This window comes from Typopeltis vanoorti, chromosome 8 (genome assembly GCF_054136105.1).
Source record: "Typopeltis vanoorti isolate ZY-2024b chromosome 8, IOZ_Tvanoo_1.0, whole genome shotgun sequence".
In the NCBI taxonomy this organism is placed as follows: domain Eukaryota; kingdom Metazoa; phylum Arthropoda; class Arachnida; order Uropygi; family Thelyphonidae; genus Typopeltis; species Typopeltis vanoorti.
In genome coordinates this window covers 64,657,304-64,676,343 of record NC_143556.1, presented here as the reverse complement: position 1 = coordinate 64,676,343, position 19,040 = coordinate 64,657,304, and the positions used below count along the sequence as shown (strand labels likewise).

Below are 19,040 nucleotides of genomic sequence, written 5' to 3'. Positions count from 1 at the left end.
AAAACCTTGTTTGGTCTGTAGAGTAAGCAAAATCCTAATCTTTAGTCCATACACAGTAGTAAATTGAAAATAGATTTACAACGTTTCATCGGATCGATTCATATATAAAAATAAAACAAAATTAAATAAAAACTACAATCAAATATGACTTCTCTTTGTCGTAACTGATATGACATCGGACCACCTAATGTAGACCTGTAACATAATTTAAAACCTGATGGCGCTGAGACATTAGGAAGAAAGATTTATTTATACATCCTAACAATTAATAGAAATGCATGGCTAAAGCAGAACTTGAAATCAGCACATCTACAATAATCTGCGATAATTTCGCAGCAAATGCCAAACTCATTCTGTAGCATAACACATCCAATTAAAGTAATTTTCCAGATGAGGGCACTTCATAATCGGCCTAGAACTAAATAAATCAGCTTTGTGTATCCTTAATTAGCTAAAGAGCAAAGAAGAAGGTAGAAACCCACCTGATAGACGACCCACTTAATTTCCGTAAAGTGCAAAAGCAAATAATTCAGTGATATCGAAATAGGTTAAAAATCCATGCAATGTGTTCATTTGTGTATAATTCTGCCTGGTGGACGGACAGATTTTCAACGGCAACTTTCTTGCTTATGCCATCCTAATCTAGGAAAAACTGGATAGAAGTAATATGTCAAGAAGTTGATATAAATTAAAAACAGGAAGAGATGACAAGTAATATCATCCGTGATCTCAAAAAGTAAAGTAGTGCTTTTCTACCAGCATATAGAGAATGCCATGAAAGTAATAAAAGAAGAGATGAAGGGTTTATGTGTGGAGTTACAAATTGTCTGAGAATGAATAGGTTTAAAATATATATTAGATATCATTTAGGCCATATGATACGATGTTTTTTTTTTATTATGATCTTAACATAAACGTTGCGAAGACTAACAAATAGTGACGACTCGCCCCCCCCCCCCCCAAAAAAAAATAAATAAAATAAAATAGAAAAATAATGAAAAGAGGTAAGAATATTGAACATGTAAAATCATTCATATATCTGGGAAGAACTATGCAAAAAAGATGGAAGTAGAAAATACGAAGAATTGCTATAGCAAAGAAGTATTAAAGAAAAATAGGCCATCTGTTACTTAATATTACTTAGCAAGATAAGTAAAGATATGCGAAAAAGATTTATTATTATTATTATTATTGTTCGTGACACCTCCAATTTATAAAACATATGTGTGGAGTGTGTGATAGTTGTGCCATAAAGCAGGAAATAGGAAGAAGGAACTTTGCACAGCGACAGGGAATTAGAATGCCTCTTGGAGTGACAACCTAATCGATGCATGCTTGTGACATTTACTGACTGTCGGGAACATGTTTTCTACAATTAAACTTCTCCTAGTGATGCTGCATCAGTAATTAAAAGTGTTATACAGAGTATAAAAAGGGCAATTATTTCTGAATAGGGTACACTGCATATAAGCAAGTCTACATATGACTAATATTTCAGGAATAATAATATCCGTATTAAAATATAAACCTGACTACAGTGCCTCTATTTTAGTTTTATTCTCAACATCGCTCTGTCATTCACTGTATAAAATTGTGGTTTGGGAAGGGAGTATTCCAGTCATTTTTTTTTAATTTATACTGTTATTCTTGAGTTGTTTTCCAGGATATTCTGTGCAATTACAAGATCTTTGAAGACCTCGTACAAGGCCTTTATAGTCAATGAAATATTTACAAGATCATACAGTGGTGTGTGGAATCGTTACAAGTGTTTTTTTTTCCAACTTTCATTTGAAAAATGCCTGTAAAGATTCTTCGCATCGCTATATGGGATTCGAACCTATATTCAAGTATTTCTTATTGAGCAAAAATAATCTTAGCAGGGATACACACCAAGTGGCGCTCCTCTCAATGCCAGTCAATCATGTGGTTATCTATTTGTTTAACGAACCGCACTGATGGGATAGAGAATGGAATCAGAAGATTCTTCCAAATCAATACAGCCATTAAGGTCAGATCTCTTGTGGCGGCTTTATATGCCAGGAAAACATCTTGCAGGGGAATATGACAAGTTAATACACAAAATGGGCCTCTGTGGCTTTCACGGCGCACAAATAAACCGTAGGAGCGAATACGATCGCTCGTAACTGCCAAGGAGAATAACTTAAGTGGGTCTCTCATTTTCGCCGCCTGCTCGTCAAATCAATTAATATAAGCAGGGGAGCTGTGTGCGATCTCGTGTACATTCTATTATTTGATTAATTGCTTGATAGAATTTAGGAGTAATAATATAGATGCAGCATCTGCATGCACACACTTGTAATTATATTTTTGTCTTGCATTCAAGTGTTATTGTGCTATTAGAGTGTGCAAAGGTTTACATCTCACATAATGAGTGCAATTCAAACAGAATGATTGGCATATCAATGGTGAGTATCAGTACTTCGATTTTATCTAAATGTATTCATAATCATTTATCTTGAAGGATGCTGCTATAGTCAAGTGTGTGTGCTCGCGCGCGCGCGCGCGTGTGTGTGTGTGTGTGTGTGTGTGTGTGTGTGTGTGTGTGTGTGTGTGTGTGTGAAGAATGATCAGAACACAGTCGGTTTTTCTCATTTCTTACAGTAAGGTAACAAATTCTAGTTCATTATAGCCCTGCGCTGAACAAAAAAACCTTTTTCATTAATTACTAAAGAAAGAGCCAAAAGCCAAAAGACTTCATTTCAGTGATGTAAAATGACATGGACAACCCGGATATTAGATCCACTTTGTCCTTTTTTATATTCGCCTTTCATTAGTGAAACCTTAAAAAATGCACTAATAAAAAACGAATATATGGACTCTTGAGCAGTGCAAGCTAAGACAATTCGGGATGCCGAGGATTGTATTCTCGTAAGCTCTCAGGTCAATTTACGAAACTTTCAGAGTTTCTACAAATATTCAGTTTTGAAATAATGTTGGATCTAGTATCCATTTGGCCTATGTAATTTTTTCATTAATGTTTGTTATTTCGTTTTGCATTGTTACATTAATATCACATTCCATCTTCCTTCATCTACGTATTTAGCCCGTTGGTCTGTTAAAGCCAAGTAATTTTTTTGCTAATGATAAGACTGTTACACCCATTTCCATGGTCATTTATGTCTGTAAGGATGTGTTTATTTAAGGGTTTTATCTCTTTTGTAGAAGGCGGACCAAGCTTTTGGAAATGCCAACTACGTCGTCTTCAAATGAGACCCTTGTATTCGAAATCAACTGAAAAGCGTTCTTAATGATCTTCATGTCTAAGATGAGATTTAATCCAAATCTCTCCAACTGAAGAACGCGGTCACTACGCCCACGCTATTGATTCGCTTGCATTGTTATATATATTATCAGAAATACATTATATTATTTACATATAATTAACTACCAATAGCGGAATTTGCACAAATTTTGTATGGTCCTAACTCGCCCGTAATTTCGTTGTTGGATATTTTTGAGGTCTATGGTTATCTAACTTCAATCTTTCAGTGACGCTCAAATTATACGACAATATTGCATTTGATCCCATTTTTGTATGCAAGATATAAGACTCCAAAATCGTTTAAATACGAGAATTTTCTTCAGAAATCTTTAGAAATATGATTGAGAAAGCCACATTATTTTATTACTTACTTTAATAAATGATTAAACTTTACTTTTTATGGTGTTTAATTATTTTTCATGTCATTTTATTTTATTTTATTTTAAAAAAAACCTAAAAGTTTACTATACTTTCTACTAAATAACACTTTCGTTGTATATGTAGAGAAAAAAAAATTGAAATATCACATTTGTATTTTTGATTACAAGTTTTGTTTAAAATCCTTGAAATAACTGAAATACTTTCATACGATTTTATTTTAGCGCTAAATATGACACACAGCATAAAAATACAATAGTCTAAATAATATGAACAAATGATAGTTTGAAACTGAAAAAGTTTAGTTCATATAATTTTCATTGGGTGAAAATTTTCAAAGTGAGTTCCGTGTGTAGCTCAACACTCATCTAATCAGTAAATTAGATAACATTTTAATGTGTCGATCCACTTAACCCTACAGAAAAAGAAAAAAAAAAACTCCCAGGGTTGACCATCAACTAACCATTTAAGTGAGGTAAAAATAGGAACAGGACGCTGGTACTGATGTTTCCAAAAAAAAGTTTCTAATATATTCATAAAATAAATCCCGGTTTATTGTTTTTTTCTCTCCAAAGAAAAGCAGGCTTAGAACTTCTGTGCTGGTTGGGTGCGGCACACTGCACATGTTTACTTTGGAGAGTACAATGTCGTTAGCTGCATACAACACGGTGAAAATACTAATACACTAATGGATTAATAATTCTCGTGGAAAGGTTTAGACGTTGGTTATACATTCTTACTAAATAGCTTAAGGAAATTACAATGTACAATAGAATATACATTAAAATAAAATAAATTTTAATACACTTCCAATATTTCGCAAACGTCACCTTGCCATTATCACAGGAACTTAAATAGAAGACACGTGCACGCAAGCACAACACACAGTAAATGAGGAACGAAGCAGGAAACTATTCTTTCTCCTAAAAGTCCTGATGGTTCCCCTAGCGGGAAATGTTGGTATTCTTGGCCGATTGGGCTGAAGGTCTTCTGATGTAGGTTTCCCAAATTTGGGGCAGTCTCATGCAACCAAATTTGTTTAGGTTTGGATTGTTTCTTAGGGCTGAGGCTGATTCCATGAATAGCCTTTCGTATTTGAATTTACTACGGTGTATTATCGTATCTTTCTTCCACCGTATTCTATGGCGGGTATCCAGCGCATGGTCTGCAAGACCAGATGGCTGTATTGGTGAAACGGGATGTAGTCCTTGTGTTCTGAAATTCTGATATTAGCTGTCCTGCCTGTTTGGCCAAAGTAGGGCAGCTTACAGCTGCAAAGGACTTGGTATACACCAGGTAGGTCTAGTGGGGGGGGGAGTCTTTAGTGGAGCGGATAAAGGATGCTAATTTTTTATAAGGTCTGTAACAAGAAGTTAAGTCATGTTTTTTAGAATTTTTGTAATTTTTTCCGAGGTGCCTCGGATATATGGAATGGTGATGGATTTAGAGTAATGCTTGTTGCGAAGCGGGGGAAGGGGGTTGTGGTTTATTGGTTTCAATTTTTTTTTTCGGGGGTAGCCATTGGCTAAGAAAGTGTTGAGAATGTGGTTTAGTTCTGTGGTTAGCGCATTGTCATTTGAACAGATAGATAAACGATAGATGTCATTTGAATAGATAAACTTATCTGTTCAAATGACAATGCCCTAACCACAGAACTAAACCACATTCTCAACACTTTCTTAGCCAATGGCTACCCCCAAAAAAATCCAAAAAATGTTGAAACCAATAAACCACAACCCCCACCCCCTCCCACCCTTCGCAACAAGGATCAGGACTTTTAGGAGAAAGAATAGCTTCCTGCTTCGTTCCTCATTTGCTGTGTGTTGTGCTTGCGTGCACGTGTCTTGTATTTAAGTTCCTGTGAAAATGGCAACGTGACGTTTCCGAAATATTGGAAGTGTATTAAAATTTATTTTAATGTATATTCTATTGTACATTGCAATTTCCTTAAACTATTTAGTAATAATGGATTAATAATCCCTCCTGGTTGAAATTAACATAATGAAAACAAAACGTTTGGAGCGTGTTTGTGAGAGAGAGAGAGAGTTGTTGTGGAAGATCTATCAGAATCTGAATATTCATCAGTTAAACTAGAACCCCACATTTGATAATTTTGACTCTCACATTTCCTGAAATGTAACTTATTTTTTCGTCTGAAAATACGACTGGTGAAGAAATTATTATCTTCTTTCATTTACCACACATAATTGTAGCAAATTCGGGACTCACTTGTCTTTAAGGCATTGGTTTTGGAGGATCTCATAGCTTGGAATATATGAACATTGCAGCATTCGTTTCTCACATGAAGAGGGGAGTTGAGCGTACTGTCATTCATGTTGTTAGCTACTGATAAACACGAACGTAGCTCCTCTCAACTGTTTCATCCGGACACAATTGCGCTGACTTGGAAGCATTATATTCCTCCAATTTATACCGGCTACAAACACGTGACTCGTTAAATGGCACGATGTACCTTTCACATGGGGTGTACGTTGACTTTTTTCCAAGCAACGTATACTTTCATATTTTATATATAAAGTTATAATTATTTTACAGTCTTTAAGTACATGCATTTCATTACCTATGCATATAATTAGCACCAAATCAGAATTTTTTAACACCAAAATTATTAAACAATTGCAATACTTCCATTTGACAGAAATCACGATACAAAGTAACTGATGGATAATATGTTGAAATATATGTTGAAGGTGTCCAGTGATTTGTTTAAGAAATATTACATAACGAAATATTTAATATTAAGAAAGATTTATATTTGTAGACGTTACATGAAGTAATTTTTTTAAAAAATATTACGATATCTAATTTACGGTATTAAATATATTTGACTGTATAAGATAATTTTACTATTAATTAAAGTAAAGTGATATTATTTTGTAACTTAGACTTTGAAAGAAACTTTTAAATTCAGTTTCAGTATTTAAAAAAAAAGCATTTAAAATATTTACTTATGAGATAATTTAAATGCAGTTGACGATAACCAATACAACAATGGTTTATTGAAATTACTGATTCATTCTGTTTTCTTTGATTGCTAGGGTACGTGTGGAGTTTTATGTAAATGAGAATACGCTGAAAGAAAGACTCCAACTCTACTTCATTAAAAATCAAAGATCAAGTAAGTATGTTTTAAAAGATGTATTCTTTATTCGTAAGTTACAGTGAAAAATAACTAGATTACCATCACGAGAAGTTTACGTTTTCTTACAACAAGAAAGCAGAAACATAAACCATCAAAATTCTCTGCGTGCGCGAGTGAGAATACTACAGCCCCTTCCCCCTTACTGTGCGACAGAAATATTCTGAGTGATGATCAAACTTTGACCTTTACTTATCTACAGAGTCATTTTCTTGCACATTTACCTATACAAAGGGTGTGTTCCACAGTATCTCTTTTAACATGATGTAATTAAGAAAACAAGTCATCAGCGCCCTCTAGTTTTGCGAAACAAAAATGCATACGATTACAGTTTAATTATGATTTTATAAGTAGTTGTGATCATTTCATATTCGGAATCCATAAGTATCTAAAATTGAAACTAGAACAGTCATTTGTACAACTATACAGTATAACGTAAAAAGTAACAACATTATTAGTTAGCATGACATGATAAATTTCGCGTAGTCTACAGTTTCCATAGCAACTTTGATAAATCCGGTTTCCTATGGCAACATTACCATAGACGTTACATAAAGACTGTATTATGTTTATTCTTTTAATTAAAATTGAATTATACATTACAGTCCATTTATGGTCTGCTCGCTAGCTTCGTTCGTAGTGTTCATATAATCATTAATTTGCTGTCAACGATATGGATTCGAATCTCGCTATAACACGAATGCTTATGAAAGTGTTTAGGTGGATGGGATTTTTATTGCCCATTATACTTCTCTTAGTATATGAAAAGAACTCTTTTATTACCCATTATACTTCTCTTAGTATATGAAAAGAACTCTTTTATTACCTAAAAGCCCACACCAATCTCTTTCTTTTCCTATAGGTCAAATTGGCTCTAAATATAACATCCTCGTGAGATGATGAAAACGATTTATGAAAATATCGCTTATAAAATAAGTAGAATAATATTAATTTGGAAAAGAGTTTGTATATATTACACAAATTAATTATATGCTGAATATCACTTTTTAAAAATTTTACTGAATAAAAAAATTTGAATTAAGTTATGTTTTTATCCCCCCACCTCCTTTCTTATTATATATTTTTTATAGTGAAAGAGAGCCAATTGCATCTATTCAATCCACAGCTGTAGAACATTCCTAAAATGTACTACCAATGTGTGTTGAAGAAAACATTCCGATGTTTTCCTGATAATGTTGCTGGAAAATATGATAAACAGATCAGCTAGTTAAATAGTTGAAAAAAAGTCATTTTCGTTTTTAGTCTTTCGTTCCCAAGTTTTATTTTTAAACGAAATTGTTTGTACTGCACGTTCTACTAGAATCCTGAATTTAATTATCGCACAGAAATTAAACTTTTATCTTCTCGTAATTCTGTCCTTTCTTTATCTGTTAACATTTATTTTAGAAACATTTAAAGTTGCTTGTTTACAAGTACAGTAAGTCCTCGAGTTACACGACTTACGAGTTACGCGGATTCGTGGATATGCTGTTGCGGTAACTCGAAATCATCTATTTAGCACCACTTTATGAGCATAATAGCTAAAACATAAGAGCCCAAAGGCTTTAATTTGGCATAGATAGGATGTTAAAATGAAGAATACTATGGATCCATCCATATTTTATAGCCAAATGCATATAGAAACTTTAAAAAGTGTCGAAAATTTGCCACAGAGCTTATGAGAGGATAATCTCGGCATCCAGTCGCTTTGGTTTCCGTTACTGCACAAGCAACTCCGAAGGTTATATTCTCATAAGCTCTGGAATATTTTAGATACTGTTTTTAAGTTGTTTTTTTTTTTTTTCTAAAGAACATCATATTTGAGCATCATTCGACTTACACAAATTTTCAACTTTTAGGAAACCTTCGAAACTAATTCGCCATGTAAGTCGAGAATTTGACTGTATTTTGGTTGTTTTTATGTGTACAACGTAATATGCATCTGTGATAACATATGAAACTTTGTCAAATTTAATTTCACTTTATTCCAGTAGAGGTCTCTACGTATTCCTAATTTATTCATATTTTGTACATCCTAATAGTTTCGATATTTAGCAAATATCGAAATCTATGCCTGAGCATAACAAAAATGTATGCTCAGGCATAGAGTTTGCCTTAGCAAAACTATACCAAAAATATATGTTGATAGTTATTGGATAAATATGGCATGAATTTATCCATAAATGTCATCATAAAGGGAGGAAATAAAGGTTAAAGAAGAATACAAACCGTATCAAATTTTGTCATATTTTGCTTTGAATTTTGAAACTAGAACTATTTTAGTATCACTACTTCAAATATCAGCAAATCAATTTTTGTTCGTATATAAATTAATAACTTGAATTGTGTGTTTATTTAGTTTTGTTTTTCTTTTCATATTTTGTTTGTTTTTCTTCTTAGGCTTAAGGATACGAATATTTAACCTCGTAATGAAATTAATTGCATGTGTTCTATACGTCATCAGGGTAGGAGTGGACCGCGGACCCTTGCACGCTACATGGTGAGTATCGCAATGTATTTGAAATGATCTTTTGACCATTACGAAAACAATTTTTTTTAAATTTTAATTAGAGGTGTAGTTAATAGCATAAACACACATATGTTAAAATCGGTATGCTCATAAATATGTGATATAGCCAGCATATATTATATTACATCATATAGTTCCCGATAACTATTGTCGCAATGAATGGGGCTGACATTATATAGATGTGTCCATTGCACCAAAATAGGAATAATAATATTAATGAGTAAATCTATACTTTATTTAATAATATTTGCAAGTCTAGATGTCAATTCTACGAGGGGGGGGGGACAAAAAGCTCTGATAAAAACCCAGAACAAAAATGATATTAAAGCAACTGATAGAACTACAAGCAAGAACATATCGTGTGTAATATGAAAAATAATGTTTAAGTTACATGGTCCTACCTCAATTCCTTCATGGTGATTATTGCAACTTTGCAGCACACCCTCGTATCATTATAAGTTGCCTTTTAAAATTACGGCGTTGAATCTTGGAAATATTTTAATATTACCTTCAGAACTTGCACATGTAGTTATACCAAATCTTCAGGTGATAATTATTTTTCTATCTGGAAAATCTCTTTTCCTTAATAAATATGAACAATTATTTATCCCAAATAAATTATTTTGAATAAACTATGTTTATCCAAATAATTTACTTAACAAATACCTCAAAGTAAGTAATATGTGAAACTCTGAATAAAGTGGACAAAAAGGCTTCTTCCCAGTTACAGATGGCCGATTAAGACTATACATGTGTTTCTCTCTACCTTCTTGGATATGAAGCCGGAATAACGATATCGCATTTCGAAACTTAAATGGGAAGTCACCTCACTAAAAATATTTTAAAACCAAATTTTCTACAAATATTTTGAAATCGGGTATTTGGAGAAAAACAAAAAGAAATTCTACGATACCAAAGATACCTGTAAACCATGAGACTGTTTCAAGAATCAGTCTTAGGATTTAGGAGCGGCTTACGATTTCTACAACCTATTCTTAAACAGAATTTCCGTCCAATCTAAGAGTGATGAAATACCTAACAGAATCATATAGAGATCGTAAGGTTTCCTTCTCTGAATCGTGATTTTTTTTTCTCTTGCAAAAGAGACAAAATTAGCCAGACCTAGAAGATTATGAAGATAGGATTACCCATGTTAACATTACCAAAATTAAGTACATTGAATAACTTGGCTCATCTATTTAATTTTGATTATTTTAATCCAAACTTTTGCTTTTGTTTGGAAAGCAATGGGCATACTAAGTTAATGTTCTTCAAACAGAAGTTTTGATTTCCAAGTGGAAACTTGGAACTGTAAACTCTTCTTCTATTTGTTTAATTTTATGATACTGCAAATCGACATCTATAGTGTAGTGTCTGAAGGGTTTTTTTTTTTTTTTGGCTAGATGAGTGAAGTAAGAATGCTTTTCATATTCCCCTTCATCTGTAGAAGAAAATATATGGATGGGGTGTTTGATTGAGCTATAGGCGCTGATCATGGGAGGAAGGTAACAGCAATAGCCGAGCCTCAGTTAAATCTTCATTGACTACAGCTTTGCCATCCATTACCCTCCGTGGGTACCCATTTTAGTCGCCTGGTTCGACATGCATGGGCTACAGTAGGGCTATTCTTATCCCGGCTAACACACGGGGTAGTTTCTGAAGTAGCAGAGCAGAACGTTACTGGTTAGATGGGTGAAGCGTATATGCTTTTCATATCCCCCCTTTGTCTGGGAGGGAAGTTATTTGAGTGGAGAGTTATTGAGCTTTAAGCTCGCCCTGGAAGAGAAGTGAAATTAGCTGTGTTCAGCTGAGCATAAAATTGACTTGGGTCTTTCGTATTTGTAGAATTCTGCTTCATTGTAACCTGAAGCTTGTTTGATCAGCGGGTTTGGATGATTGCTTTTCTTGGTTAAGAGTTTCTGAAGTCCTTATAAGGACTGGCTTAAAGGGACGAAGCAAGAATGCTTTTCATCTTCCCCGTTATCTGTAGAGGACAGTGTAGAGATAAGATGTTATTGAGCTATAAAGCTCTGATCATGGCAAGAGGGTAACAGCAATAGCCGAGCCTCAGTTAGAACTTCATTGGCACCAGCATTGCATTCCATTACCCTCCCTGGGTATCAATTTTAGTTGCCTCGTACGGCATGCATTAGCTACATTGGTGATACGTAAGTAGAGCCAATCTCTAAAAATTCGGACGATTCCTAGACCACTCAATCGTGGGCGAAAGACCGTCCATCTCAGCGTTGGCTCCACTCAATGATGGCCTTCCACCCACCACCAACCCGAGCAGAACAGCTCAAATTCCGAAGAAAAGCATTCGCTGACAAAGCCCCTCATCGGGCCGTGCCGGAAAAGGCCTTCCCCGGAGACTCAAATTGCTCCCTTAAGGCAAAAACCCTAAGAGAGCGAACTCAAACTCTCGAATCTCAGCATCCATTTAGTCGTCTCTTACAACATGCTTGGATTTACATTCTTATCCCGGCAACCACATGGGGAGCTTTCTGAAGACAATTGACAATTGACATTTATGTCTTTAAGGGTGAAGCAAAATGCTTTTAATATTCCCCGCAATCTGTTGTGGTTACAGTGAGGGTAAAATTTACAAGCAGTTTGCTCGCCCTGAATGGGCATGGAGATTATGCATCGTTATAGGAGGCTAATATAGCTTTTGGTCTTCTATATTTGAATATATCCGTTGGCTCGTATGCTGCAGCTTGTTGAACCAAATCGTTGGGATTTGTGGACGTCTTTGGGAAAAACTTGGATGCTAAGGATTGTAGAAAAGAGAGAATATAGGGAATATTTGTGTTTCTGGAGTTGATTGTTTCTAAGATACACGGGGCGTTCAGAATCATTCTCAAGAACTTGTTCTGCACTCGCTGTATTTTGATAATGTTAGTAATAGAGGTGTGGCTCCAGGCCAGAGAGGCATAGGTGATTATAGGACGAATCATCATCTGGTATAGTTGCAATTTGATTCTGTTGCTGAGCTTGCTATTTCTATTAATTAGCGGATAGATCTGAGCTATGACTTTAGATGCTTTTGCGCACGCAGACTTGATGTGTTGGTTGAAAGGTAGCTTTTTGTAGAGAATCACACCCAGGTAATTTGTTTCTGTCTGCCAGGGAATTTTAGTATTGAATAGTAACACATCTGCAGGAGACATTGGCCTTTTTGAGAAAAGAACGACTGAGCTTTTCAGTGGGTTGACTTCCAATCTCCACTTGGAGAACCAACCCTCCAGCTTTAAGGTTTTCTTGAGGCTTTCTGGTAACGAAGTGGAGTCTGAGAGATCTGGTTAGTATTGCCGTATCGTCCGCATACAGGGCCAAAATGGAATTCATCGGATTGTGTGGGATGTCCGACATGTATACAGAAAACAGCAGTGGAGCCAGTAGAGATCCCTGCGGCACTCCAGCAAAGATATGGCGCTGGAACGATGTAGAACCATTGATTTTAACTCGCATTGATCTATTCTGAAGATATGAATGGATTAGATGAACCATTTTTAGTGATGTACCGGCTGAGATAAGTTTGTGCAGGAGTCCAAAATGCCAGAGTTTGTCAAATGCTTTGGATAGGTCTAGGAAAACAGCTCCTGTGCACTGGTGCCAGTTGTAGCTGGTGGTGATGTATTCGACAATTCTGTGGATTTGCTGGGTAGTACTATGGTGTTGTCGAAAACCAAACTGTTCTTTTGGGAGGATATTTAGGTCATTTACTGAGGTTTGGAGTAGTGAGAGGATGACCTTCTCTGCAACCTTACCCAGATTGGAGATGAGACTGATTGGACGATAATTCTGCGGTAAGTGTGGGTCTTTGCCTGGCTTATGTATAGGAATCACATCATCCAGTTTCCAGGTGGAAGGAAAATAGTGAAGTCTTAAAATCGCATTTATTATACTGGTCAGGTGCACTATAGCTTTCCGAGGCAGCACCTTGATCACCCTGTTTGAGATGCTGTCTGGACCAGGAGCTTTATTGTTCTTAAGTTTTTAATAATATCATACAATTCAACAGGTGATGCGGGTGCAATATGGTCAGCACTGGTCTCTGGGAGGTTTAGTGCATGCCTGACCTGTGTGTGGATTTTGTACAAATGATTGAAATCTAAGTTGTTATAAGAAGGTTTGCACTGATCCTCAATATTTTTCAGTATGGCTTCTGCCTTATCTGCATCTGTGTGGACTAGGCACTGGTTTGAGATTATAGGAGGGATCTTTTTTTATTTTTGATGTTTCTCAGTAGTCCCCAGATAGAGTGATCAATAGGTGAGATAGAGGCTAACTTTTTATCCCAAACTTGGTTTCTATGTGTTTAAAGTGCATCTCTTACTGCTCCATTCAATCTGTTAAGCACTCTCTTGTCCTGAGGCGCGCGAGTGTTGTGAAATCTCTTCCTAGCTCTGTTCTTCTTTCTGATCAAGTCCATAATGTCCTCAGGCAAACGATCAGGCTTTGGAACAGGTTTCTGGAAGGTTGCAACCATTATAGCGGACTTAATCTGTTGGGTGAGGCTAGTCACTGCAGATTCTACATCTTCTGGTGTGCATATGTGAGGGACGGGTGCAATTTGATCCCTAAGTGCTTTAGACAGTCTCTCCCACGATATGCCTGAATGAGAGGGAGAAGACAGGCATTCTTCTTCTCCCAATTGTAGTAGAATTGGGTTGTGATCCGATGACAGCTCGTTTAGTGATATAAGGCTGTACTGTAGTTTAATGTCTTACAGGATGACTATAACCAGGATGTCAGCAGTGCCAAACGTACTGAGATGAGTTGTTTCGGTAGGTCCAGTCACAACAGCATAGTTTGATCCTGTGTAGCTAGAAAGGATGCGACTATTTTTATTGGTAGATTTACTGTTCTAAGCAGGATGTTTTGCATTGAGGTATCCAGCAATGACGACCGGCCCTTTTACTCCAAGGATGGCATCCAGATCTGAGGTCAGTAATGTCTTTAGTGGAGGGTTGTACGCAGAAAAAAGTTTAAGGTTTCCAATTGAGTTTGTGAGGACATTAATTCCTGTGATTTCGAGGTTGGTGGTAGTAGGGTTGGTTATTGAATGATGATTCATATAGTTTTTGATAAGGGTGGCTGTACCTCCACGTCTATAACCAAGTCTGTTGTTTCTGTAAATCTGATACCCTCTGATTTTTAGGGTATCAGCAGGCCTCAGGTGCGTTTCATTGATTAGCAATATATCTGGGTTGTATCTATTAATACACTCCTGGATTTCTAACAGTTTATTTTTTATACCTTTGGCATTCCAACCGATAATCCTAAGAGAGTTTGGGGCGATTTTTTTTCTATGCATCAGAGAGTGCTGATAATATGGATTGGGTTTGCTGTAAGAATCTTTTTTGTGATACTTAAGGATGGATTTGAGTTGCTGAAATCCTGCAGCATGTTTGCAAGAGAAGAGGTGATAACAGCTGATATACTTGAATGTGGATTATTCAGGTTCTGGGTTTGTACTATCTGTTTGGAGCGTACCACATCAGCATATGTTCTCGCTTGATGTTGAAGATTCGTTTTCTTAAGGGGCTTAGTTAATGATGGGCGAGCACCTGTTGTCATGATCTCATTCTTGGAGAACTGAGGAGCCTGAGCTTCAGGAACTCTCGCACTAGATGACAAGGTAGATTGATTATTTGGATCGTTTCTTCTGATTTTGGGGTGATGTATACACCCCCCCCTCTATAATTAGCAGGGTGAGGATCCCCACAATTAGCGCACTTAGCGGGAGTGGATTTTGGCTTGGCGCAGGTGTTTGTGGGGTGATTCTCGCCACATTTTAGGCATCTGAACTGAGCTTTGCATAGCTTCTGGGCATGGCCAAATTTTTGGCATCGGTAGCAATGTCCAGAAGATGCTTTCTTTCTCAATGGTTCTGGGGTGATTTTGAGTCCACAGATTGATTTTAAATTATAAATGTCTTTGTAAATATTGTGAATCTCAACCAAGACCAAAGGCATAGGTGTCTTATTTGATCTAAACATTCTAGTGACCTTTATTGCAGGTAGTTTCTGTAAGTTAAGGGCAGTAACTATTTCATTCGTGCCAATATCCTCGGAGACTCCTCGTAGGACTACTTTCAGATTTTTTCGGAGGCAAGTGAAAATGTGTGATATTGAGTTCCTCTTGCGTCCAATTCCTTTGTAAGATTTCTATAATCAGCCACCGTGGTGGGCTGAATTCTTATACCTTCGTCTACATTTTTAGCAGATGTATAACTTATTTGTAAATTAGCCGTGAAGGTTCTGAGTGTTGTCCATCTCTTCTTTTCCCTTAGGATAATAGGTGGCACCTTTTCATTGGGGGAAGCAGAGGGATCTCAAATGCGAACATCCTCGTCCATACCAACAACATTTGTTGGCTCAGCAGCAAGAGTTTTTCTCTTCTTACGAGCGTGGATTTCTCATTGATCAGAAGGATTAGAGGTAGAGACAACTAGATTGAGTTTTTCCTCCATTTGAGGAGAGTCTTCATTTTCCTCAACGTCGACTTCAAGTGAGGAATACAAGTTTAAATATCCGGGCCAATCCCGTTCAAACGTTTTGAGAAGTTTTTTAATAAAAGTGAGTGCTAGCCTTTTATCGAGTGACTCGATAATGATGTCGGGGTCAATCATGCTAGTAGGCCATGTTGTCAGCTTGAATTTCTTTTGGAGTTTATCAATAAGTACAAGAGCCGACTCTTTATCGAGCAAATCAGTGAATACATCTAGGTCAGGTATGCTCATATCGTTTTAACTGCGTATGAGCGTTAATAAAAATCCCGCAGAAATTTTTGTAGAATATCCCGCAGCCGCAAAAGACTGCCAGCAATATCAAGCGTAGGCTAAAGAAAGCGATAGCAATTAAATTGCATCTAAACTAAGTCTTACCTTGATATTTCACAAAATGCAGAACGCCATTCCAAATTGCAGAACGATCATAACTGTCTTACGCGCCAAACAAATTCACCATATGACTCCAATGTCGAAAGCCAAATCTATGATCAGCCTTCTGAAGTTCTTATATATATATAAGAACTGGGCGATGGACTGAGTCCTTGACTCTTTATTCCGTCATCTGAATGAAGAAAATCTGTGTGGATGGAGTGTTATCGAGCTAAAAGCTCTAGTCATGGCTGGGTAACAGCAATAGCCGAGCCTCAGTTAAAACTTCATTGGCTACAGCATTCCCATTTGTTACCCTGGAAGTCCTAAAAAGGACTTTTTTTCTCTCATTATAGCCTTCCGAAGTAACTATCCACAATGATTAAATATTCCCAATAGTAAGAATTCATAATGGTGTGAGGAAAATAAAATTAATTACACGAAAAATTTAAAAATTATCAAAATAAAGAATTTGATTTTAAAACGGACTTTTTCTTCTCTCATTATAGCCTTCCGAAGTCCTTATAAGGACTGGCTTAAAGGGGCGAAGCAAGAATGCTTTTCATCTTCCCCGTTATCTGTAGAGGACAGTGTAGGGATAAGGTGTTATTGAGCTATTAAAGCTCTGATCATGGCAGGAGGGTAACAGCAATAGCCGAGCCTCAGTTAGAACTTCACTGGCTACAGCATTGCCATCCATTACCCTCCAAGGGTATTGGATTGAATGAATCAATCACCGCATCTCACGGTCGATTGATTCCTGATTTTTGACTTTTTTTTTTCAGCCTTCCGAAGTAACTATTCACAATAATTAAATATACCAATAGTAAGAATTCATAATGGTGTAGGGAAAATAAAAGTAATTACATGAAAAATTTAAAAATTATCAAAATAAAGATTTTGATTTTAAAACTTTAATTATATTTTTATCGACTTTGTTTAAGTTATTTTAAATTCTTTTGCAACTTGCATCAAATTACTACCTTTTTTCCCGAATCACCATAAGCGATTATATTGAAAGCAAAACGTTCATTTGAAACAATTAATTTTAACAAAAGTTTATAAAATTATTATAATTTATATATTTTTTCTTATTCTTAATAGGTTTAAAGAAAAATTTTATTAAACGAATTCATGTTATATTTTAGCTACCAATGTCCTCTTTCCAACCATACATCTCTACCCGAATCTACAGACTGTAGTGAAAAAGTTACGGAGCATATCAATTGGTAAGTCTGAAATTCTTCTTCCATGCATATTTCGAGTGAAAAAAAAATTAATGGTCGTGTTAGTTAATAGAGCCACCGTTTAAACGAATGTTATCATCTAGTAAGGAAGTTCTTGATATACTTTAATTTTCACAAGTTTGATGCCGTAAAGTATTCGTTATTACCGACACCTTCTACGGCGTTGTTGTATGCTTACCGATACAAGAGGTCCAAATCCATCAAAACGGTTGCTGTTAGACAACTCATTTCGTAAACTCATTCACTTGCTGTGTGTTGAATAACTGATGCGAGTACAATGATTCTCCCGTATTGTACTTTGTCTAAAATTGCTGCTATTCGGTGTGATGAAAGTAGTGATGAATCGCTATCGCGTTCAAGACGTGACAAGAATACGAACAAAAAGGGACATATTTATAAACGTCTGTCCTGTATTTTAGATGAAAAGTTAGAAGGAAGTTTCTGTGGTAATTCCAACATGCTCAGTCAGCAGGAAGAGTCCGCACAAAATGTACAGGGTTACTAAATCGATATTTTAGTACCTTCCCAGCGTTGAATAAAGATAGAGACAAATTAAAGTATTGTTTTTGGTTGGTTTTTCTTGTTGACAGTATATAATAATTCTTAATCAGGTTTTGTATATTCGAATAACATTCAAATGGTCTGGGATGATCCGTGGTAAAGGCTGGAGGTCTTTAGTTGTAGTGTCTGAAAGAATGAACGTAAACAGTAACTTTGGGTTTCTGACTGCAAATGCAACATTCCTTTTATAATAAAGCTCACCTGGAATAAAGGAAATTTCAAAACATTTAATATCAGAACTGAATTTATAAAGATATCTAAATCATGACGTTGGTGCTTTGGTTAAAAAAAAGCATTAAAATGACATTGGCTAAATGGAGAAACTGTAAAACATTGCCTGATTTTTCGTTATTTTTCATTGTAGTTCTAAACTTTCCTTTTCAGTGTGATATCAACACGCATTACACTTCGGTAACACTTTAATACTTCCTTGAGTATTTTGTTATATCTGTTTTCTTTAGCGCAGCACTTTATTTACAAAACACCTAGGAAATTTTATTGCTTGAAGCTGTAATTTTATATAAAAGTGATCACAATGCAAAGCATTGATGTATGTGTTTATTTTAATCTACTTTAAAAAAAAAAGCTTCTAATAAAATGTGATAATAAAATATGTTTTATTACTTTCACAATAAACCTATAGCTTGATAATAAAACATTTCACTGTTTGCTATAAAACTTTGGATTATTTGTTTCTCTTCTTTCATGTTTCTATTCTTTGTTTCTCTTCTTCATTCACAGTTAATCTAATTTTAATGTCTTGCTAGGAAGACATAAATATATAAAATCACGACTGCAATTTGTCCTCGTGCTTACTTCTTGAGAACAAAGCCGAATTTTGTCATAAGAGTTACGTCATAAAATTGTGTTAAATGGTGTCTTCCACTTAACACTATTTTATTTTCTCTCAAATCAGTACTAAAGAATTGCCCGCCGTTTGTGGAAGAATCCTTTAAAGAACGGGGGAAAAAACTGTCTGGTTCAACCAGTACATT

General features: G+C 35.7%; 1 protein-coding gene across 2 annotated transcripts in view; it reads left to right on the top strand.

Annotated features, from left to right (window-relative positions):
* LOC150104060 (potassium channel subfamily T member 2-like) overlaps positions 1-19,040 on the top strand; it is a 165,539-nt gene that overhangs the window by 48,456 nt on the left and 98,043 nt on the right. The window contains exons 3-5 of one of the 2 annotated variants that reach the window (XM_090396723.1): positions 6,721-6,800; positions 9,222-9,321; positions 17,386-17,466. In XM_090396723.1, the coding sequence (XP_090252849.1) occupies positions 6,721-6,800; positions 9,222-9,321; positions 17,386-17,466 (261 nt within the window). Of the gene's footprint in view, positions 1-6,720; positions 6,801-8,421; positions 8,706-9,221; positions 9,322-17,385; positions 17,467-19,040 lie in introns of those variants that run through there. The other variant, XM_090396724.1, reaches the window with a different exon arrangement.